Genomic DNA, 19,270 nt, shown 5'->3' on the forward strand with positions numbered 1-19,270 from the left:
GGGAGCTAGATGGGAAGTGGAGCCAGGACTTGAAAAGGGGCTCCAGGGGATGCTGGTCAATGCTGGTTCCCCGTAGGCGTTGGTGGTATAGTGGTGAGCATAGCTGCCTGCCAATGCTGGTCCCCAAGTCATAGTTTTATAAACCAGAGTCTTGATCTAGACATGTAGACCTATTCTAAACACTTCCTATCCTGGCCCGATCAAAAGAGTGAGTCTCATGCTAAAACAGTTTATTGGTTATTTTACACACAGTCACACGCAAATATGTGAGTTGCAAATATTCAACAGCAACAACCAAAGCTCTGCACAAGCTGCTTTCCTTTTGCTAAGGAAAGAACTCCAACCCCAGGCCCATACACCAGTCAGAGCTGACACAGCCTCCTAGACTAAGGCACAAAGCAGCCCGGGGTCCCCCTGCTGGTGAGAGAACAGAAAAACCTTCTAAAAGTTAAACAAGAGACCTGAACATGGAGAGGCTATCTGAGATATCAGACACGGAAACATTCCAAACCCAAGCATAAAGATCAGACTTTCACAAAGGAAAAGAGTTCTGGTACAGTTTGTTAGGTGCTGATTTTTTCAAATTTACAGCACAATTTTATTGATTTCCCCCTCTCCTTTCAAATCAATCTAAAAGCCAAAAAAAAAAACCCTTTTAAATTACAAAGTTTTCTCTAATACGAAACCTATGGTTTTTCGTTGGGTTTTTTCACCTTCCTCTGTAAGTCCTCTTTACCGTAAATCCAAATTCTTAGAAATAATTCACTCTGGCCACTAGGAACATTTCCACCCAGTGACATAATCAGAAATCTTCTGTTATTTAACTTATTAATTCCCATCTTAATCCTAATACCAGGAAGGCAGGGGGTTAGCCAGAGGATACAATCTGACTTAAGCACACTCCAGTGTAAGCATGGGGGAGGCCTTTTGGCAGCCAGGATGTGAGCCGCCCTGGGAGCTTGGAGAACAAACTGAATCTTCAGGATAGATGTGGGGATAGGTTGGTCCAGGAGTCAGCCCTCTCCAAGGCAGGGCAGGGAGGGAAGGCGGGCAGCTCAGCTCCTGTGGTGGGATGGCTGCCGTGCTCTGGCGACCCTGGGCATGCCACTTGAGGCGGGAGAGAGGATCCTGCCACAGCTTGCTTCGTGCACGCATGGCCTTTCTGGATCTCCATCATCTGCAACAACTGTTCAATCTCCTCTTTCAGGGAAGTGGCCTGGGCCTTGCGCACGGACCCCCCACGTGGGTCTTGCTGAGCTGCTCTCTGCTTCTCGGAGCCCATGGGCTCCGAGCAATGGAGCTGGGTGTGAGGAGCTTCCCAGCCCCCTTCCCTTTGAGGAGGCACATGCTGAGGTTTCGTTGTTTCTTTACTCATACTCTCAACTTTCAACAAATTTGTTTCTTGATGAGATTGACGAGATATGAAACTTAGAGCTTTGTTGGTTCTCGAGTTTTTACAGAGCACGAGGCCTTGGACCTGTTCCTCCCTGCCAGTTGTCTCTGCAGCAGGCTCCTTGGCCTGGAGAGGGCTCCGTACCAGGAGGCCCCGGGCGTTCACACTGTATTCCTTGGCAGCTCTTTCTTGGCGCTGCTTCTGAAAGTCCTTGAGCTGCAGCAGCTCCTCGGGCAGCTCCATACACGTGGGCTAAGGACAGAAAACCAACACACGTTTGCTACAACAGAAATTGGGAATGTGCTTTCAGAGTCACTTCCAGTGTAACTGCTGGCACTCAGGGATGGAGGGAACGTTCACATGTGTGCCTCTAGCACCCCCAAGTGTCTGCATATAGAATAGCGCTATTTTTCTAGCAATTTAAATATTTTCAAGACAGTCAACACAATTGTGTTGAGCATACATGAGAATTTCAAACAGTTTATGAAAAATGAAAAGATAAAAACATACATTTTATTTCTCAGCACAAACTCCTTAAGTTTAAGACAGTTTAAAAAAGAAAAGATTTCTGGGGCCTGACTTGGTGGCTAAAAAATCCTCAGTTTTACAGTGCTGGCATCCCATACAGGCAGCAATCCATATCCTGGCTGCTCCACTTCTTCTTCTTTTTTTTTTTTTTAAGATTTATTTTATTTTTATTGGAAAGGCGGATATACAGAGAGGAGAGACAGAGAGGAAGATCTTCCGTCCGATGATTCACTCCCCAAGTGAGCGCAATGGCCGGTGCTGCACCAATCAGAAGCCAGGAGCCTCTTCCGGGTCTCCCACGCGGGTGCAGGGTCCCAAAGCTTTGGGCTGTCCTCGACCGCTTTCCCAGGCCACAGGCAGGGAGCTGGATGGGAAGCGGGGCTGCCGGGATTAGAACCGGTGCCCATATGGGATCCTGGGCGTGCAAGGCAAGGACCTTAACCACTGCGCCACCGAGCTGGGCCCTCCACTTCTTCTTTAAAAGATTTATTTATTTTTATTGCAAAGTCGGATTTACACAGAGAAGGAGAGACAGAAAGATCTTCCATCCACTGGTTGACTCCCAGATGACCACAGTGGCTAGAGCTAAGCTAATCTGAAGGCAACATCCAAGGTCTCCCACGTGGGTACAGGGTTCCAAGGCTTTGCTGCGTTTCCAGGCCACAAGCAGAGCTGGATGGGAAGTGGAGTGGCTGGGACACTAATCAATGCCTATAAGGGATCCAGGTGATTCCAAGAGGAAGATTAGTCAATTGAACCACTGCGCTGGGTACTGCTGTACTTCTGATCCAGACCCCTGCTTATGACATGGGAAAGCAAGGGAGGATGGCAAGAGCCCTTAGGCATGTACACATGTGGGAGATCCGAAAGAAGCTTGTGGCTCCTGGCTTTGGATCGCCTCAGCTCTGGCCATTGCAGCCATTTGGGGAATGCATCAGTGGATGGAAGATCTTTCTGTCTCTCTGTAAATTTGTCTTTCAAACAACAAATAAATAAATCTTTTAAAAGAATTGAAGAGCAGAGTTTGAGACAGATATTTTTCCTTCTCTCTCTGTTTCTTATCATCAAGATTTATTTATTCATTTTGTAGGTGAACATTACAGGGCCCAACTCAACAGCATAATGGTTAAGGTCCTTGCCTTGAATGAACCAGGATCCCATGTGGACGCCAGTTCTAATCCTGGCTGCTCTATTTCCCATCCAGCTCCCTGCTTGTAGCCTGGGAAAGCAGTTGAGGATGGCCCAAAGCCTTGGGACCCTGCACCCGCGTGGGAGACCTGGAGGAAGTTCCTGGCTCCTGGCTTTGGATTGGCGCAGCACCGGCCATTGTGACCACTTGGGGAGTGAATCATTGGACAGACAGAAGATCTTTCTCTCTGTGTCTCCTCCTCTCTGTACATCTGCCTTTCCAATAAACTAAATAAACCTTAAAAAAAGAAAGTGAGAATTACAGAGTGGCGAGACAGATCTTGCATCTGCTGGTTCACTCTCCAGGTGGCTGCAATGGTCAGCTGGCCTGAAGCCAGGAGCCAGGAGCTGCATCTGGGTCTCCCACATGGGAGGCAGGGCCTTAAATACCTGAGCTACCCCTTGCAACTTTTCCCATACCATCAGCAGGGAGTAGGTTTGGAAGTGCAGCAGCTTGGCATGAACTGGAGCCCACATAGGACTGGCATGGCAGGTGGCAGCTTAATTCACTAGATTACAATATTGGACCCGGAATCTATAGTTTTCCTACATTATTACAGCAGCAGAAAAAGAACTAGTGTATTGTTAAATTTACCCATTCTTAGATGGAAATATCTCCTGGAAACAAGAATAGTGTGAGAAGGTACTCAAGGGGATGGGGATGGAGGAAGCTCAAATTGTAGCACCTACAGAGATTTCCTGCCAAATCAGCTGTGAAAGTTACAGAGGCTGGGGCTGGCACGGTAGCCTAATGGCTAAAGCACCGGGATCCCATATGGGTGCTGGTTCTAATCCCACTGGCTCTGCTTCCCATCCAGCTCCCCACTTGTGGCCTGGGAAAGCAGTTGAGGATGGCCCAAAGCCTTGGGACTCTGCCCTGCATTGGAGACCTGGAAGAGGCTCTGTTTTGGCACAGCTCCGGCCATTGTGGCCACTTGGGGAGTGAATCAATGGATGGAAAATCTTCCTGTCTCTCCTCCCCTCTGTATATCTGACTTTCCAATAAATTTTATATATATATATATATACACACACACACACACACATATATATATATATATCTTTTTAAAAGAAGGTTACAGAGGCTGTGAAAAGTGGGCCCTATGATGGAGGCCCCAAAGGCACGCACATGTGCACACACACACACTGAGTTCCACGTACCGCTGTGCCCCCGAGACGGTCGGCCGAGCCCTCGCGGTAGGTGTTGAGGTAACTGTCCACCAGGGTGGTGAGGTCAGACATCATCTCGTCCAGCAGCACCAGGCGAAGGCGTAGCAGGTAGGTGGCTTCCAGGGCCAAGATTTTCAGTAAAAAGGGTGAAAGAGGGCGGGTGAACCACACATCTGGATTTTCCTGGAGACACCACATTAATTTACTCTGAATAGTATAGCAAAACTTTCAAGAAAACAACTGTACTAAGTGTTGCTTAATTTAAGATACTTCACTTTCTTCTTTTATTACCTTTACTTTCATGGTATTTAAAAATAAATGCTTATTTATTTCAGATGCAAAAAAACAGAAAGAGAGAGAGAGCTGTTTTCACTTCTCTTGGTCTCAGCCAAAGGCCGAGAAGCGATGTTTTCATTTCTCATATGTCTGCGACAGCAGCCAGGGCTGGACTAAGCCAAAGCCAGGCACCAGAAGCTCCATCTGGGTTTCCTACATGGGCAGAGAGAACCAAGTACTTGACTCATCATTTGCTGCCTTCCAGAATGAGCACTGGCAGGATGGTGGGTGGGAAATAGATTAGCTTGGACTAGAACCAAGTACTCCAATACAGAATGTAGGCATCCCACATTGTGCTTGAACCCTCTCCACTACACCACAATGCCTGCCCCACATTAGATCTTCCGGATCTCACACTAGGTTGTGGGGTTTTTTGTTTGTTTGTTTGTTTGTTTTTGAAATCATCTATTTATTGAGAAGGCAGGCTGACATGGAGTGGAACCACAGAGACAGAGTGACTGAGAGCTTCCATCTGCTGAGTCTAAACCCACAACAGCCAAGCCTGAGCCGGGTCCAAGCCAGAAGCCCAAAACTCAATCCCTGTCTTCCATGTGGATGGCAGGGACTCGATGAATTGAGCTCATCTTCTAGGATGTTAGCAGGAAGCTGGAATTAGAAGGGGTGGGGTTTCTTGAATCCAGGCACTCTTATATGGGATTTGGGGGTCCTCACTGCTGAGTCAAATGTCCACCCCTACATTTACCTTACTGCTAGTCTTGCGAGTAAACATGTATACGCATGTCTGCGTACACAGTGTGTACAAAATGGAGAAAGTAGTGATGAGTAGGTAGTGTAATTAGAACTTTCCACTTACAGCTGGCGGCAGGAGACTTGAGTATGTCACCAAAGCTGGAGCCAACACTGTCATCATCTAAGTTTGCAAGCAAGGATATTAGGAGCTAAAGAAAATTCCTTTGCTTTAGGAGAAATAACTGGGATGATTTTGGTCCCACTGCCACTATAATCCATGTTCCCACAAAAAATTCTCCTTATCTTAACTCGAGGATATATTTCACAAACTTTAAAAAATATTTATTTACTTATGTAAACAATAAGGGACAGAAACAGGGAGAAAGAGAAATTCTATATTGGTTCTTGCCCCAAATGCCCAGAATAGCTTGGAGGTTGTCCACACTGATACAGGACCTGGAACTCCAGCTGGGTCTTCCACTTGCATGGCAGACACAAAAGCACTTGGACCATCATCTGCTGCCTACAGAGTGCATGAGCAGGAAGCTGGATTGGAAGCAGAGAGTAGTCGGACATGAACCATTCACTTAGGTGTGAGGTGCAGGTGATCCACATGGATGCTTAACGCACCGAGCCACATACCTGGGCCAAGCTTACATTTTAATTTTTAATTGAGGATTTTTTTTTATGTTTTGGTTTTTTGCATTTTTTAAAAGACTTATTACTTTTTTAAAAAGATCTATTTTATTTCCATTGCAAAGTCAGATATACAGAGAGGAGGAGACAAAGAGAGGAAGATCTTTTCACTCCCCTAGTGACCACAAAGGCCTGTGCTGCGCCAATTCGAAGCCAGGAGCCAGGAAATTCTTCTAGGTCTCCCACGCGGGCTCAGGGTCCCAAAGCTTTGGGCCATCCTCAACTGCTTTCCCAGGTCACAGGCAGGGAGTTGAATGGGAAGTGGAGCTGCTGGGATTAGAACTGGTGCCCATATGGGATCCTGGGGCATGCAAGGCGAGGACCTTAGCCACTAGGCCACCACGCTGGGCCCTTAATTGAGAATCTTGACTTTTACTTGAGACCATAACAAACTGTTCCCCTCTTGAGTAACTAGAGGGCTGGTGCTGGTTCTCTGCCATAGCAGTTTCATTTTTCTACATAGAAGGCTGGCAATGCTACTCTGAAAACACTTGGAGAAGTCAAGGTCAAATGAGGCATCCTTTATCACTCACCTGAATCAATTTTTGTTTCTCTTCTAGAAAGGAGAGATGCTTAGGGACTACCTTAAGGTATCTGATTAAGCTCTCTTGCAGAGTACTGATGCAGTTTGGAAGAAAGCCACCTGTTTCCATGGAGAACTGAAGGACATCTGCTACCTGTGATATTTAAAAAAATAAAAATAAAAAGCCAATCCAGTCAAGTACATGGTATGTGTAGAAAGCTTTTGTGAGGTAGAAGCGTATTTATAGGAATGTCTTTAAATATAATTTTCTCCAAGAGTTCATGTGACCGATAAAAAAATTAGCACATTTGAAATGGAAAAAGAGGGGCCAGTGTTGTTGCGCAGCAGGTTGAGTTGCCACACGTGATGCTGGAGTCCTATAAGGGTACTAATTTGAGTCCTGACTATGCCACTTCTGATCCAGCTCATGCACCTGGCAAAACAGTGAATGATGGCACAAGTAATTGGGCCCTGCCACCCATGTGGGAGACCTGGAGAAAGCTTCTGGCTCCTGGCTTTAGACTGGCCCAGTTCCAGTTGATGCGGCTATTTGGGGAGTGAGCCAGCAGATGGAAGACCTCAATCTCTCCCTCTGTAAACTCTGCCGTTAAAATAAAAACAAATAAATCTTGTTAAACCTCCTCAGAGACTCAGATGGAACAGTGGACAGCATATCCAGGTTCACATGGAGGATATGGCAGTCCATCGGAACCCGCAGAGGACACCTGGCACCACCAACAGAGGACGGAGGACAGAACAAATCAATCAACTACCCCAGCCATGTATTGGCAGTGAATATCTGGGCAAACAGAGACTGCAGGGTGGATTATGTCAGCCAATAGATTTTGCAGCGATTTCATCGCTGACTGGAATGGTGAGATTGGCAGCAATTCAGAACTGTTGAACTATCAAAACCACTTGAGCAGGACCCTCGGAGCATGCCCCACATCAGGGACCTGAGATGGGTGGGAGGCTGGATGGGGCTTCTCCCTTTATCTACCCCTTACTCCAGACACAGGAAAAAAATGTGGAAACAATAGCCTTACCCACTTTCCTGTAGCCCTTGACCCTTTGTGCCCTAATCAACTATGTAAAGATTATAACAATAATAACAAAAAATAAAAATAAATAAACCTTTTTAAAAAACTAAAAGAAATAGGTCACCCAACTTTAAAAACAAAAAGAAAAAAAACTCTAATCTAAGCCTAGAATAGTGACATCATTGGTGAATTCCATCCAACATATATATGTATATTATATATAATGTTTTTGAAAGGCAGAGTGACAGAGAGAAAGAGAAAAGTGTGACGACTCTCCGATTCACTCCCCAATAGCTGTAATACCCAAGGTTGGGACAGGCTTCAGCCAGAGCCCAGAATTCCACCATCTGGATCTCCTACATGAATGGCAGGGACCGAAGTAATTGGGCTTTCATCCACTGCCTTCCAAGTGCATGAGCAGGAAGCTACATCACAAGTAGAAGAGCCGGAACTCAAATGCACACTCCAGTACAGGGAGTTAGCATCACAGGGGGCAGTTACGCCGCTGTGCCACAATGCCAGCACTAGGTACCCTACTTTAATGTATCTTTGTCTACTTTCTCTTTTGCTTCTTTTGTGTCTTAGGATTCTTACCTTCTTTTAAAAATATTTTTATTTCAAAGGCAGAGTTACAGAGAAGAGAGAAAAAGAGAGAGATAGATATTTTGTATTCACAGATAGAAACAGTGGAGCAACAGTGGAGCTAGACATATCTGAAGCCAGGAGCCAGAAGCTTCTTCTGGATCTCCCACATGGGTGCAGGGTCCCAAGGACGGGGGACATCCTTTGCTGCTTTTTCAAGTCATAAGCAGGGAGCTAAATCAGAAGTAGAGCAGCTGGGACTCGAACTGGTGCCCATAAAGGATACCAGAGCCACAGGTGGAGGCTTAGCCTACTGTGGCACTGCCCCCGGATCCCACTCATTTTTTGTTTTTGTTTTTGTTTTTTAAGATTTACTTACTTCTTTTGGAAAGGCAGATACACACCCAAGGATAAACAGAGAGAAAGATCCTCCACCCACCAGTTCATCCCCCAAGTGGCTACAATGACCAGAGCCAAGCTGATCTGAAGCCAGGAGCCAGAAGGTTTCCCTGGTTCCCCCACATGGGTACAGGATCCCAAGGCGTTAGGCTACCCTCCACCACCTTTCCAGGCCACAAACAGGGAGCTGGAAGGGAACCTGAATGCCAGAGCTTTAGCACTAGAGGCAGACTTATGCTTGCTCGTGGCATACCAAGCCTCCCAGGTCAGACTTCTGAATGATTTCCCAATGGCTCAAGCTTTTGAATGCTATGGAATATGGAGGTTGTTTCTCATTTACAAGTCTTGGAGCAATGTGAGGAAAGTGCAGGCCTAAAGAAAAGCAAATAATTTTCTGCAGTGTTTCTGGAGTTCACTAAACATTCCCACACGCTGTACTAACATCTCACAAGAGAAGGGGGCAGAGATGAGGCAGCAGCACCAGCAAGGCGCTTAAACACTCAGCAGATAAGGCCTGTTTCCTGCAGGAGCTATGCACATGATTTCACTTCAATGTTTCCCTTAAATACCTGAGTATCAAAGACATTATTCAGCATAATTCCATACTGATGAGAGAGGCAATCAGAGAGCCAACGACAGTCATGGATAACCTGAACAAGCAGAAGATGGAGACAATTATTAGAATTGGGTTGCTCATCTTACTGATAAGCAATCAGTGTACACACTTGCCTTATTTTTATTTTTTTTACTTTTTTATTATTATCATTTTATGATACAGTTCCATAGGCCCTGGGATTTCCCTTCTCCCTCTCTAAGTTCCCTCCCCCACCCCACTGAGTTCCCCTATATTATTACTATAGTATTGTTCTTCATAAACAGTCATATGTCCATCATTGCAGGCACAGACATGGCAGAGAAACAAGCAGCCTATTATTAAGATATAGTTAACATTTACATTGGAAGCCCATCTTTGATCTGGAAGTAGAGATGCATACACACTTGCCTTTAAAATTCTCTTGTCTTCCAATATCATCTTAAGCCCATTGTTAAAAGCTCGACGTCCCAAAAGGAAAATGTCAAATAAGTAAACTTGGCTATTTGAGGCCACCTACAACACAGCATTCAAACGTACATATAAGACACTAATGAAGAACCAAAGAAGGTAACATGAAGACCAGGAATAAAATACAGGTGGCAAAATGTTCACCATTATGGAAATCATAGGCATTCAACAAGTTTTGGGGAAATCAAGCTTAAATTACTTTTTTAGAGATTTATTTGTTTATGTCAAGTCAGAGTTACAGAGAGAGAGAGAGAGAGAGTTCTTCCATCTGGAAAGAAAGAAGAAATTCCTGGTAAATGGAAGGCAATAGACAAAGCTAGGGAAGACAACCTCCAGCTCAAGTCTTTGAGGTGGCAACAAAGGATATCTTTGTGAAACCAACAGAAGACAGAAGTCCTTTCTTTTTTAAATATATATTTTTTTAAAGATTTATTTTTATTATTTTTTTATTGGAAAGGCGGATATACAGAGAGGAGAGACAGAGAGGAAGATCTTCCGTCCGATGATTCACTCCCCAAGTGAGCGCAACGGGCCGATACTATGCCGATCCGAAGCCAGGAGCCTCTTCCGGGTCTCCCACGCGGGTGCAGGTTCCCAAAGCTTTGGGCTGTCCTCGACTGCTTTCCCAGGCCACAGGCAGGGAGCTGGAAGGGAAGCGGGGCTGCCGGGATTAGAACCGGCGCCCATATGGGATCCCGGGCGTGCAAGGCGAGGACGTTTAACCACTTGCGCCACCGCGCCGGGCCCTTAAATATATTTTTAAAAGATTTATTTATTTTAATTGGAGAGGCAGATTAGATTTACAGAGAGAAGGAGAAACAAGGATCTTCCACTTGCTGGTTCACTCCTCAAATGGCCGCAACATTGAAGCTGAGCTGATCTGAAGCCAGGAGTCAGGAACTTTTCCCAGTTCTCCCACAAGAACGCAGGGTCCCAAGGCTTTGGCCAATCCTCCATTGCTTTTCCAGGTCTCAAGGAAGGAGCTGTATGGGAAATGGAGCAGCTAGGACACAAACTGGCACCCATACGGGATCCCAGCACTTACAAGATGAGGATTTAGCCAACTGAGCCATTGCGCTAAAACCCAATATTTCATTTTCTTTTTAATACTGTTTACGTAATTGAGAAGGACGCACACTCATGTGGGCCTACAATTAGGATGGGGAGATCAGGTATTGAGGAAGGCAGGGGCACAAATACTTGTTTTTTTACTCCTGTGTCCTTAGGGGAGACATGGGAGGGGGTCACTCCTTGCTGTCAAGCTACTTCACTACCCTGGTTGGGGGACAGTCATTTAATGGGTCATTAGAGACCCCAATGTGGGGAAGGCCATTCCGAGGGCATTTTTACTTGAGTGATTTTGATAGTTCTGAGAGACGTTGTTGGTTTTATTAGTGTTGAGAAAAATCTTTCCAAGGTCTACTGGTTGACAAAGTGCACCTTAGTGCATTCACAGATCCGAAAGCAACATTCTGGTTCTCATGCGTGCCAGCAGGTGCTGGAGCACTGCCCAGTCAGGTTTGCCCTCACGCCCAGCTCATATGAATGCTGATGGGTGCTACAGCCTTGCACAGCCTGGTCTACCCACAGCCCTAGCTTTCACGACCACCAGAGGGAGCTACAGCTCAGCAGGGGAATTCTCAGTGTTCCCCTACCAGGCTCATTCCCAGTTTTGCAGATACTGGCAGGTACTCACACCCAGCCTGGCATGTTCTTCCCACAGTGTCAGCTTTTGCTGGTGGGTGTTGCAGTTTAGCCCAGCCAGGCGCAGCCCACACCCTATCCTGGCTCTGTACATGTCAATGAGTGCTGCAGCCTGGCCCAGCCCAGCCTAGACCCAGCCCTGGCCCACACAAACGCTGAAGAGTACTACAGCCTTGCCTGGCTCGGCGTGTCCCCAGCCCTGGCTCTTGTGCTTTCCAGTGGCAGCTGTGGCCTAGCAGGGAAATTCCCCAATTTCTCCTGCCAGGCTTGCTCTTAGCCCTGGATTTCATGCATGTTGGTGGATGCAGTGGCCCTGCTTGACATGGCCTACCCTCAGTCCTGGCCTTTGCATCTGCCAATGGGTGCTGTTGCCTGGCCTTACTGAGTCTCCTGCTAGCCTCAGCCCCCATGAGTGTCAGGTGGGTTTGTGTCAGGTGAGTTCTTTTTTTGTTTTGTTTTGTTTTCTGTTTTTGGGGGATTTTTTTGTAATATATATATTTTTTATTAATAACATTGCATTATGTGACACAGTTTCATAGGCTCTGGGGATCCCCCAACCCCTCCCCGGACCTTCCCCCAATGGTGGATTCCTCTACCTTATTGCTGTTTTACAAAAAATATGGAACGCTTCACGAATTTGCGTGTCATCTTTGTGCAGGGTCCATGCTAATCTGCTCTGTATCATTCCAATTTTAGTGTATTTGCTGCCGAAGTGAGCAAATCAGGTGAGTTCTATGATCCAGCCTGGCCTGGCCAGTCATCATCCCAGTTTTGACCAGGAGGGTACTTACCTAAGTTCCCCTACTAAGCCCACTCTCGCCTCTCCCAGCCCTGAATCTCATGTGTACTGGCAGGTGCCGCGGCCCTGCCTGGCATGGTCAGTGGGTGCAAGAGCCTGACATAGCCCAGCTCTCTTCCCAGCCCTGGCTGCTGTGACTGTCAGGTGAGTTCCATAGTCCAACCTGGCTCAATCCATCACCACCCACACTCTCTGAGTGAACCAACAGGTTCTGCAGTCCCATAGAGACAAGACCACCAGAATTTGCCCCCAGATCAGGTTCTCTCTCATTCTGGCGGGTGCTGTGCCCAACCTGACACAGTCAACTCCCTAATCTGACACTCGTGAGTGGGTACTGCATCCTAGCCCCATCAGGCACGTCTCCTAGTCCTAGCTTTTGCGTGTACCAGTGGGCCAAGGGCTATGGTATTTAGCCCAGTCCAGTTCTCCACGTGGGTGGGTGCCATGTCCTGACTCTGGCATGCCCTCTGATTTTCCCCCTTAAACTGCTCCATCTCAGTTTCCTCGCCTACCTGCGAGTGCAGTGGCCCAGTCCTTGGAAGACTCCAGAAGTCATTCCTCCCCTGTCAAACATGATCTCAGCTGCTCTCACTCCAATATGTTCCCAGACCCCCTCCCCTGGCAGTTTGCACCTCTCCTCTGACAGGAGGCTGCAGGGACATGTCTCAGCCTGGCATTCCCTGCCTTTTTCATATATCTTAAGAAATAATAATAATAAGCAATTATGCTGGCATAATACTGGTATAGTTACATAGTTAACACAAATTTGGCATTAACATAAATCTGGGCCCAGTAACTGGGCCCAGAATGCCCGCAGCTAGTGGCTGCTTTTCTCCCAGCAGTGTAATAATTGCCTAGTTACAAATTAACCTAGGCAGTAGCCTATAGGTAGGAAATCTTTTCCTTGTAAAAAGAAAAGTTTTTCCTTCGAAAAGGAGAAAGTTTAGCCAAGAGAATCTGAAAAAGATGCTGCATTTTATAACCAGGGCCCAATTTCTTTCTTACATTTGCCATACTAATAAATACAGTGTATACGCATTGCCACTGAAGGTTCAATTGAAATTACTTTAACATTTTGGAAATTGTTAATATCACTGAAAATATGAATTGGAACTGTACTAAAAGTCAATTCTCTCTAAAAACAAATGAATGTGACATCTCTCAGAAGCAAAGTTCAGCTTATTTCATAACTGCCTACGTTTATCACAGTCCTGAATGCTGCATGTCTGTCTCCCCAACAGCCTTTCTGGAACTGTTGAAGAGGTGAGAAGGCAGTAGGCAAATGGAGGAAAGGCTACTTCCTTTGGTGTTTATTTTAAAGCTTCAAGTTTGTATCATTTTAAGAAAAAGGAGAACAACAATCCAAGAAATTTACAAAGCAATGACACTGAGGTGACAGAAAAGAGGATTAAAAGCCATTTGTGGGGTATGAATAAAAGAAAAAATAAATAAATGGAGGGGCAGGTATTTGGCCCAGTGGTTATGACAATGCATGGGCCATCGGCATTCTACTTCAGAGGGCTTAGGTTTGAGTCCCTGTTCTGTTCCCAGTTCCAGCTACCTGCTAATATGCACCTTGCAGAGGCAGAAGGGGGATTGGCTTGGTCACTGGGACCCTGCTGCCCAGTGAGAAACCTGGATCAGATTCTCAGCTTTTGCCTTCACTGGGGCCCTGTGGGTTTTTGTAGGCATTTAAGAAATGAGATAGTAGGGCCCAGTGCAGTAGCCTAGTGGCTTAAAGTCCTCGCCTTGCACGCACCAGCATTCCATATGGGCGCCAGTTCTAATCCCAGCAGCCCCGCTTCCCATCCAGCTCCCTGCTTGTGACCTGGGAGAGCAGTCGAGGGCAGTTGAAAGCCTTGGGACCCTGCATACACATGGGAGACCTAGAAGAAGCTCCTGGCTCCTGGCTTCGAATTGGCTCAGCTCTGGCTGTTGCAGCCATTTGGGGAGTGAATCAATGGATGGAAGATCTTTCTCTCTGTCTCTCCTCCTCTCTATACATCTGGGTTTTCAATAAAAATAAATAAATTAAAAAAAAACTCAATAAGAAGAAATGAGACAGTAAATGCCAGCTATCATCTGTGAGCCTGTCTCTCAAAATATATTTTAAAAAACAAATAAATAAATCAGCAAATCTCTAATCATGTCACCAATAAAATAAAAAAATGCTTTCACCTGTAGCCAGCACAGCTTCCCATGACGACACACGTTCGCCCCTGCCACTGCCACACTCAGGACAGTCTGCTTCTTGATATGCAGCATCTGGTAAGAAATGGACGAAGCTGCAGGTGACCGTCACTGGCATCGTAACGCTATGAGCAGCACAGGTCAAACGGCCGGTGGCAGCCAAAGTAGATATTTTAAAAATGAACCATATCTCACCAATATTTCATATTTCTTGTTCACACACACATATCAATCACCACTGAACACTTTGATTCTCTTTACTTCTAGTGAAAAATTCCACAACTGGAAACTAATCACTCATACCATAAACGTTAGTAAGAATAGCAAACTCCGGGACTTCTTATCAGCACTGTCAGTATTTAGAATGTGTTCTTACCTTTGATGTGATTCCGCACAGAAACTAGAGCGCATAAGTAGTGGATAATTATCATAATGTCCACTGTTCAGCAAGATAAACACAGGACGCCACAGTCCCTCTAACCTTGCACTCACTGAATTACTCAAAACAAACAATGTTCTCAGCAAAACAAACAAGTTCTCAGGAACTTACTCATCTCTCTTTTTTTTTTAAGATTTATTGTTTTAATTTTTAATGCAAAGGCAGATTTACAGAGAGGAAGATCTTCTGTCTGATGTTTTACTCCCCAAGTGGCCACAATGGCCGGAGCTGTGCTGATCTGAAGCCAGGAGCCAGGAACCTTTTCTAGGTCTCCCACATGGATGCAGGGTCACAAGGATTTGAGCCATCCTCTACTGCTTTTCCAGGACACAAGCAGAGACTGGGACGAGAAGTGGAGTAAAGCCAGGACTCTGAAGTCAGGAAGCTCCTGAGCTTCCTCCAGGTCTCACACACAAAATATATAATTCTGAATCCTTAACCCATCATCCATGAAATATCTGCATAATACTAGCTTTAAATTACTTGAGAATTGTAGGGCACAGTAATTTGCATTGGTACAAAATCTTGTATTAGCATAAAATGTTCTACATTCTGAATATCTCCTCTCAATGAGAAGAGCAAAGTGAATTCCAGTTTAATCCTAGATCAGCAACAAAAGGCTTTCAGAAGAAGCAGCAAAAACTATGCAGGTATTTCCATGTGGGTAATAATTAAAAGCACCTCTCTCCAATTTTGTATAGTAAAAGTTCTTATTTTTGTTAATTTGTTATTGTCACACTTTTTTTCAAGATTTATTTATTTTTATTGGAAAGGCAGATATACAGAGAGGAGGAGAGACAGAGAGGAAGATTTTCCTTCCGATGGTACACTCCCCAAGTGACCGCAATGGCTGGAGCTTAGCCAATCTGAAGCCAGGAGCCAGGAACTCTTCCAGGTCTCCCATACGGGTGCAGGGTGGCAAGGCTTTGGGCCATCCTCAACTGCTTTCCCAGGTCACAAGCAGGGAGCTGGATGGGAAGCGGGCCACCGGGATTAGAACTGGCGACCATATGGAATTCTGGGAGTGCAAGGCAAGGACTTAAACTGCTACATTATCGCGCCAGACCCATCACATTTTTAAAAATAGACCTGCAGATATGTTAAAACCTGCACCAATGTTAAAAACATATTTTTTTTATTTATTGAAAGACAGAGTTAGAGGGATGTAGAAAAAGAAGTAGAGAGAGAGACAGAGAATCTTCATCCATTGGTTCATTCCTCAAATGACTGCAACTGCTGAGGCTGCGCCAAGCCCAAGACAGGTGCAAGGAGCTTTATCCAGGTACTCCACATGCGTGCAGGGACCCAATCCACCAGGGAGCTGAGTCAAAGGTGAAGCAGCTGGGATCTGAACTGGCACTCATATGGGATGCCGGCATTTCAGGTAGTAGCTTAACCCATTACCCCATAGGCTTAGCCCATTTATAACCCTAAAGGATTTTTATAATTCAATGATAAAAGAAATTATTTTGACTTAATTTAAAAATGAACAATTGATCTAATTATGCATTTCTCCAGAAAGGCTACACAACTGGGCAACAATCACATAGAAAGATGTTCAATATCATTAGGCATTAGGGAAGCACAAAGCAAGGGTATAATGAGATCGTTTATACCCACTGGAATGGCTATAATAAAGACAATTAATAACGAATTGGCATAATAGCTCAATTAGCTAATCCTCTGCCTGCAGTGCCAACATCCCATATGGAAGCCGGTTCTTGTCCCGGTTGCTCCACTTCCCATCCCACTACCTGCTTATGGCCTGGGAAAGCAGCAGAGGACAGCCCAAGACCTTCGGCTTCTGCACCCACATGGGATACCTGGAAAACACTCCTAACTTGGGATTGGCTCAGTTTTCATCATTGCAGCCATTCGGGGAGTGAACCAGTGGATGGAAGGTATTTCTCTGTCTCTCCTTGTCCCCATAAATCTGCCTTTCTAATAAAAATTAACAAAAAATATTTGAAAACAAGTGGTGGCAAAGATCTGGAGAAACTGGAGTTTTCACATCCTGTGGGAGGAATTAAAACGGTATAGCAACAATGGAAAATGGTCCAACAATTCCTCAGTTAGATATAGAGTTATCATCTCATCCAGCAATTTCACTCTTGGGTATCTCATCCAAGAAAAACATGTGTTTACCCTGCTCCCTACTATTGCACCTGGGAAAGCACCCCAAGACGGTCCAATTGCCTTGGTCTCTGTGCCCATGTGACAGCGAATCACTGTATGGAAGACCTCTGTCTGTTTGTCTCTCTCTCTGTGTAACTCTGCTTTTGAAATAAAGAAATAAATGCTTGGGCCCGGCACGATGGCCTAGTGGTTAAATCCTCACCTTGCAAGTGCTGGGATCCCATATGGGTGCCAGTTTGTGTCCTGGTGGCCCTGCTTCCCATGCTGCGCCCTGCTTTTGGCCTGGGAAAACAGGAGAGGACAGCCTAAACCCTTGAGACCCTGCACCAGTGAGGGAGACTTGGAAAAAGCTCCTGGCTCCTGGCTTCAGATCAGCTTAGGTTCGGCTATTGTGGCCACTTGGGAAGTGAATCAGCAAATGGAAGATCTTTTTCTCTCCTGTTTGCAAATCTGTTTTTCCAATAAGAATAAATATAAATAAATAATAAAAAGAAATCCTTAATAAAAGGAATATATGATCACAAGAACTTGAACATGAATGGTAACTGTACCATTATTCACAGTAGTTAAAAAGTACAAACTGCTCAAAATTGCCTCAAAATAAATATCACATTATTAAATATTTTGTTGGAATGAGAGAGAAAACATCAATGATCTTAAAAGAGATGTATGGGACATAGACATGATACCTTAACACAGACAAGACTGCATGATACTTACTGCAGCACCAAATTTTTGCTGAAACTGATCAATAACTGTGTATGTCACCTCCTCTTCCTCTACAAAGGAAAGACAATGGTATGAAATATATTTTTCAGCTTTTGCAACAGGAGAGCTCTCCCATTAATTGTGGTGATATTCATAAACTCCTCCTATATTACTAATCAAATGGCTTATGCTATTTTCTTAGTTGCACCAGTTTATTCCACAGTGTACACTAATTTGTAACCTGTGCGTCAACTGGAAATAAACAGAAGCCCCACAATGATATCCTTACAAAATGAACTGTTTAGTCATTTCTTGTGATAGCTCAACAATGTTTCACCCCACATGAGTTTATGTCTCGAGTGCTTCAAGATGTCCACTTTAAACATTATTTATCTGAGAGAGGAGGGAGACAGAGAGAGGGGAAATGGAGAAGGGAGGAAAAAAGGGGGAAAGAGGGAGGGAGGGAAGGGGAAGAGGAGAGGAAGAGGGAGAGAATCCCTTTCTCTGGTTCACTTCCAAATAAAATTTAGGCGCTCAGGCCAGGTGTCCCACGTACATGGCAGGATTCCAGTTGCCTGAGGCATCTCTGCTGCCTCCCTGGTCTGCTTCAGCAGACAGCTGGAGCCAGAGGCACGTATAGAACCCTGGTCCTCTAATGTGGGATGTGATGTCTTAACTTTAGGCTAAATGCCTACCCAAGACATGAACTTTTTAAAAGAAAAACATGAGCTTGGGGGAACTGGTATTTGGCATAGTGGTTAAGATGCCTCTTAAAAGGACTGGTGTCATAGTGTAGCACATGAAGTCACCACCTGGAGTGCCAGCATCCCATGTGGACACTGGTTCAGTTCCTGGATGCTTCACTTCTGATCCAGCTGCCTGCTAATGTGCCTGGGAAAGCAGCAGAAGACAGCCTGAGTGCATGGGCCCCTCAGTCATATGGGAGACATGGAAGAAGCTCCTGACTTTGGACTAGCCCAGCTCTGGCTGCTGTGACTACTTAGGTAGCGAACCAGCGTCTCTCTCTCTGTAACTCTGGCTTTCAAATAAATAAAATAAATCATTTTTAAAAAGAAGAGGACCACATAGACATAGACAGACAAAAACAGACCACTATACTCCCTGTTTCTCATCATGGGATGCCCAGCCTTGAGACCCTGTCAGCAGAGGCCTGATGAGTGGGGATAGCCCAATCTTGTATTGTAAACCTCCAGAAACATGGGCCCAAACAATTCTCTTTTTCTTTATAAGCAGGATTCCTCAGACATTTTGTTTCAGCAATAAAACCTAAGCTGGCTTCCCCAGATACAGGAAGAAGAAAAAGAAAATTTGGAAACAATGGTCTTACTTACTTTCCCATAACCCTCAATCCTTCCCACCCTAATCAACTATGTAAACATCATAAAAAAATAACAAAAAACAAAACTAAGCCAGCCTGCCTAGTATTCCATTACAGATTCTTGAATCAGAGTTTTGCTACCTCTAAAGAGTTCTGAACCACAATACTAGCAGTCTATATAATTCAGTCCCTATTCACCTGATGGGTTGTACTTCAGGTTGTTCAACAAGGTCATGGGCGGGGGTCCAGAATCAGGAGAAGCAGGCTCACACACATTGAGGTCTTCATCTTGCATTTTATCCACACTTGTTCTTTCCATATTTAGACTATCCCTACAACAACAGAAC

General features: G+C 45.2%; 1 protein-coding gene and 1 non-coding gene across 3 annotated transcripts in view; both read right to left on the reverse strand.

Moving 5' to 3' along the window:
- Nucleotides 1-439: 439 nt before the first annotated feature.
- EXD1 (exonuclease 3'-5' domain containing 1) overlaps nucleotides 440-19,270 on the reverse strand; it is a 28,511-nt gene continuing 9,680 nt past the window's right edge. For both annotated transcript variants that reach the window (XM_040968942.1, XM_040968943.1), the window contains 8 exons: nucleotides 19,122-19,249; nucleotides 17,597-17,655; nucleotides 14,290-14,376; nucleotides 9,549-9,653; nucleotides 9,115-9,195; nucleotides 6,535-6,678; nucleotides 4,271-4,462; nucleotides 440-1,645 (listed from right to left, as the gene is read on the reverse strand). In XM_040968942.1, coding sequence (XP_040824876.1) covers nucleotides 980-1,645; nucleotides 4,271-4,462; nucleotides 6,535-6,678; nucleotides 9,115-9,195; nucleotides 9,549-9,653; nucleotides 14,290-14,376; nucleotides 17,597-17,655; nucleotides 19,122-19,249 — 1,462 coding nt within the window. In that variant the 3' untranslated portion in view covers nucleotides 440-979. The remainder of the gene's footprint in view (nucleotides 1,646-4,270; nucleotides 4,463-6,534; nucleotides 6,679-9,114; nucleotides 9,196-9,548; nucleotides 9,654-14,289; nucleotides 14,377-17,596; nucleotides 17,656-19,121; nucleotides 19,250-19,270) is intronic.
- Nucleotides 11,926-12,032, reverse strand: LOC121149534. The gene has a single exon (XR_005882692.1). It is a non-coding gene; the product is annotated as a U6 spliceosomal RNA (small nuclear RNA).

This window comes from Ochotona curzoniae, unplaced genomic scaffold (assembly GCF_017591425.1).
Source record: "Ochotona curzoniae isolate NIBS_2020 unplaced genomic scaffold, NIBS_Ocur_1.0 scaffold_4701, whole genome shotgun sequence".
Classification (NCBI taxonomy): Eukaryota; Metazoa; Chordata; class Mammalia; order Lagomorpha; family Ochotonidae; genus Ochotona; species Ochotona curzoniae.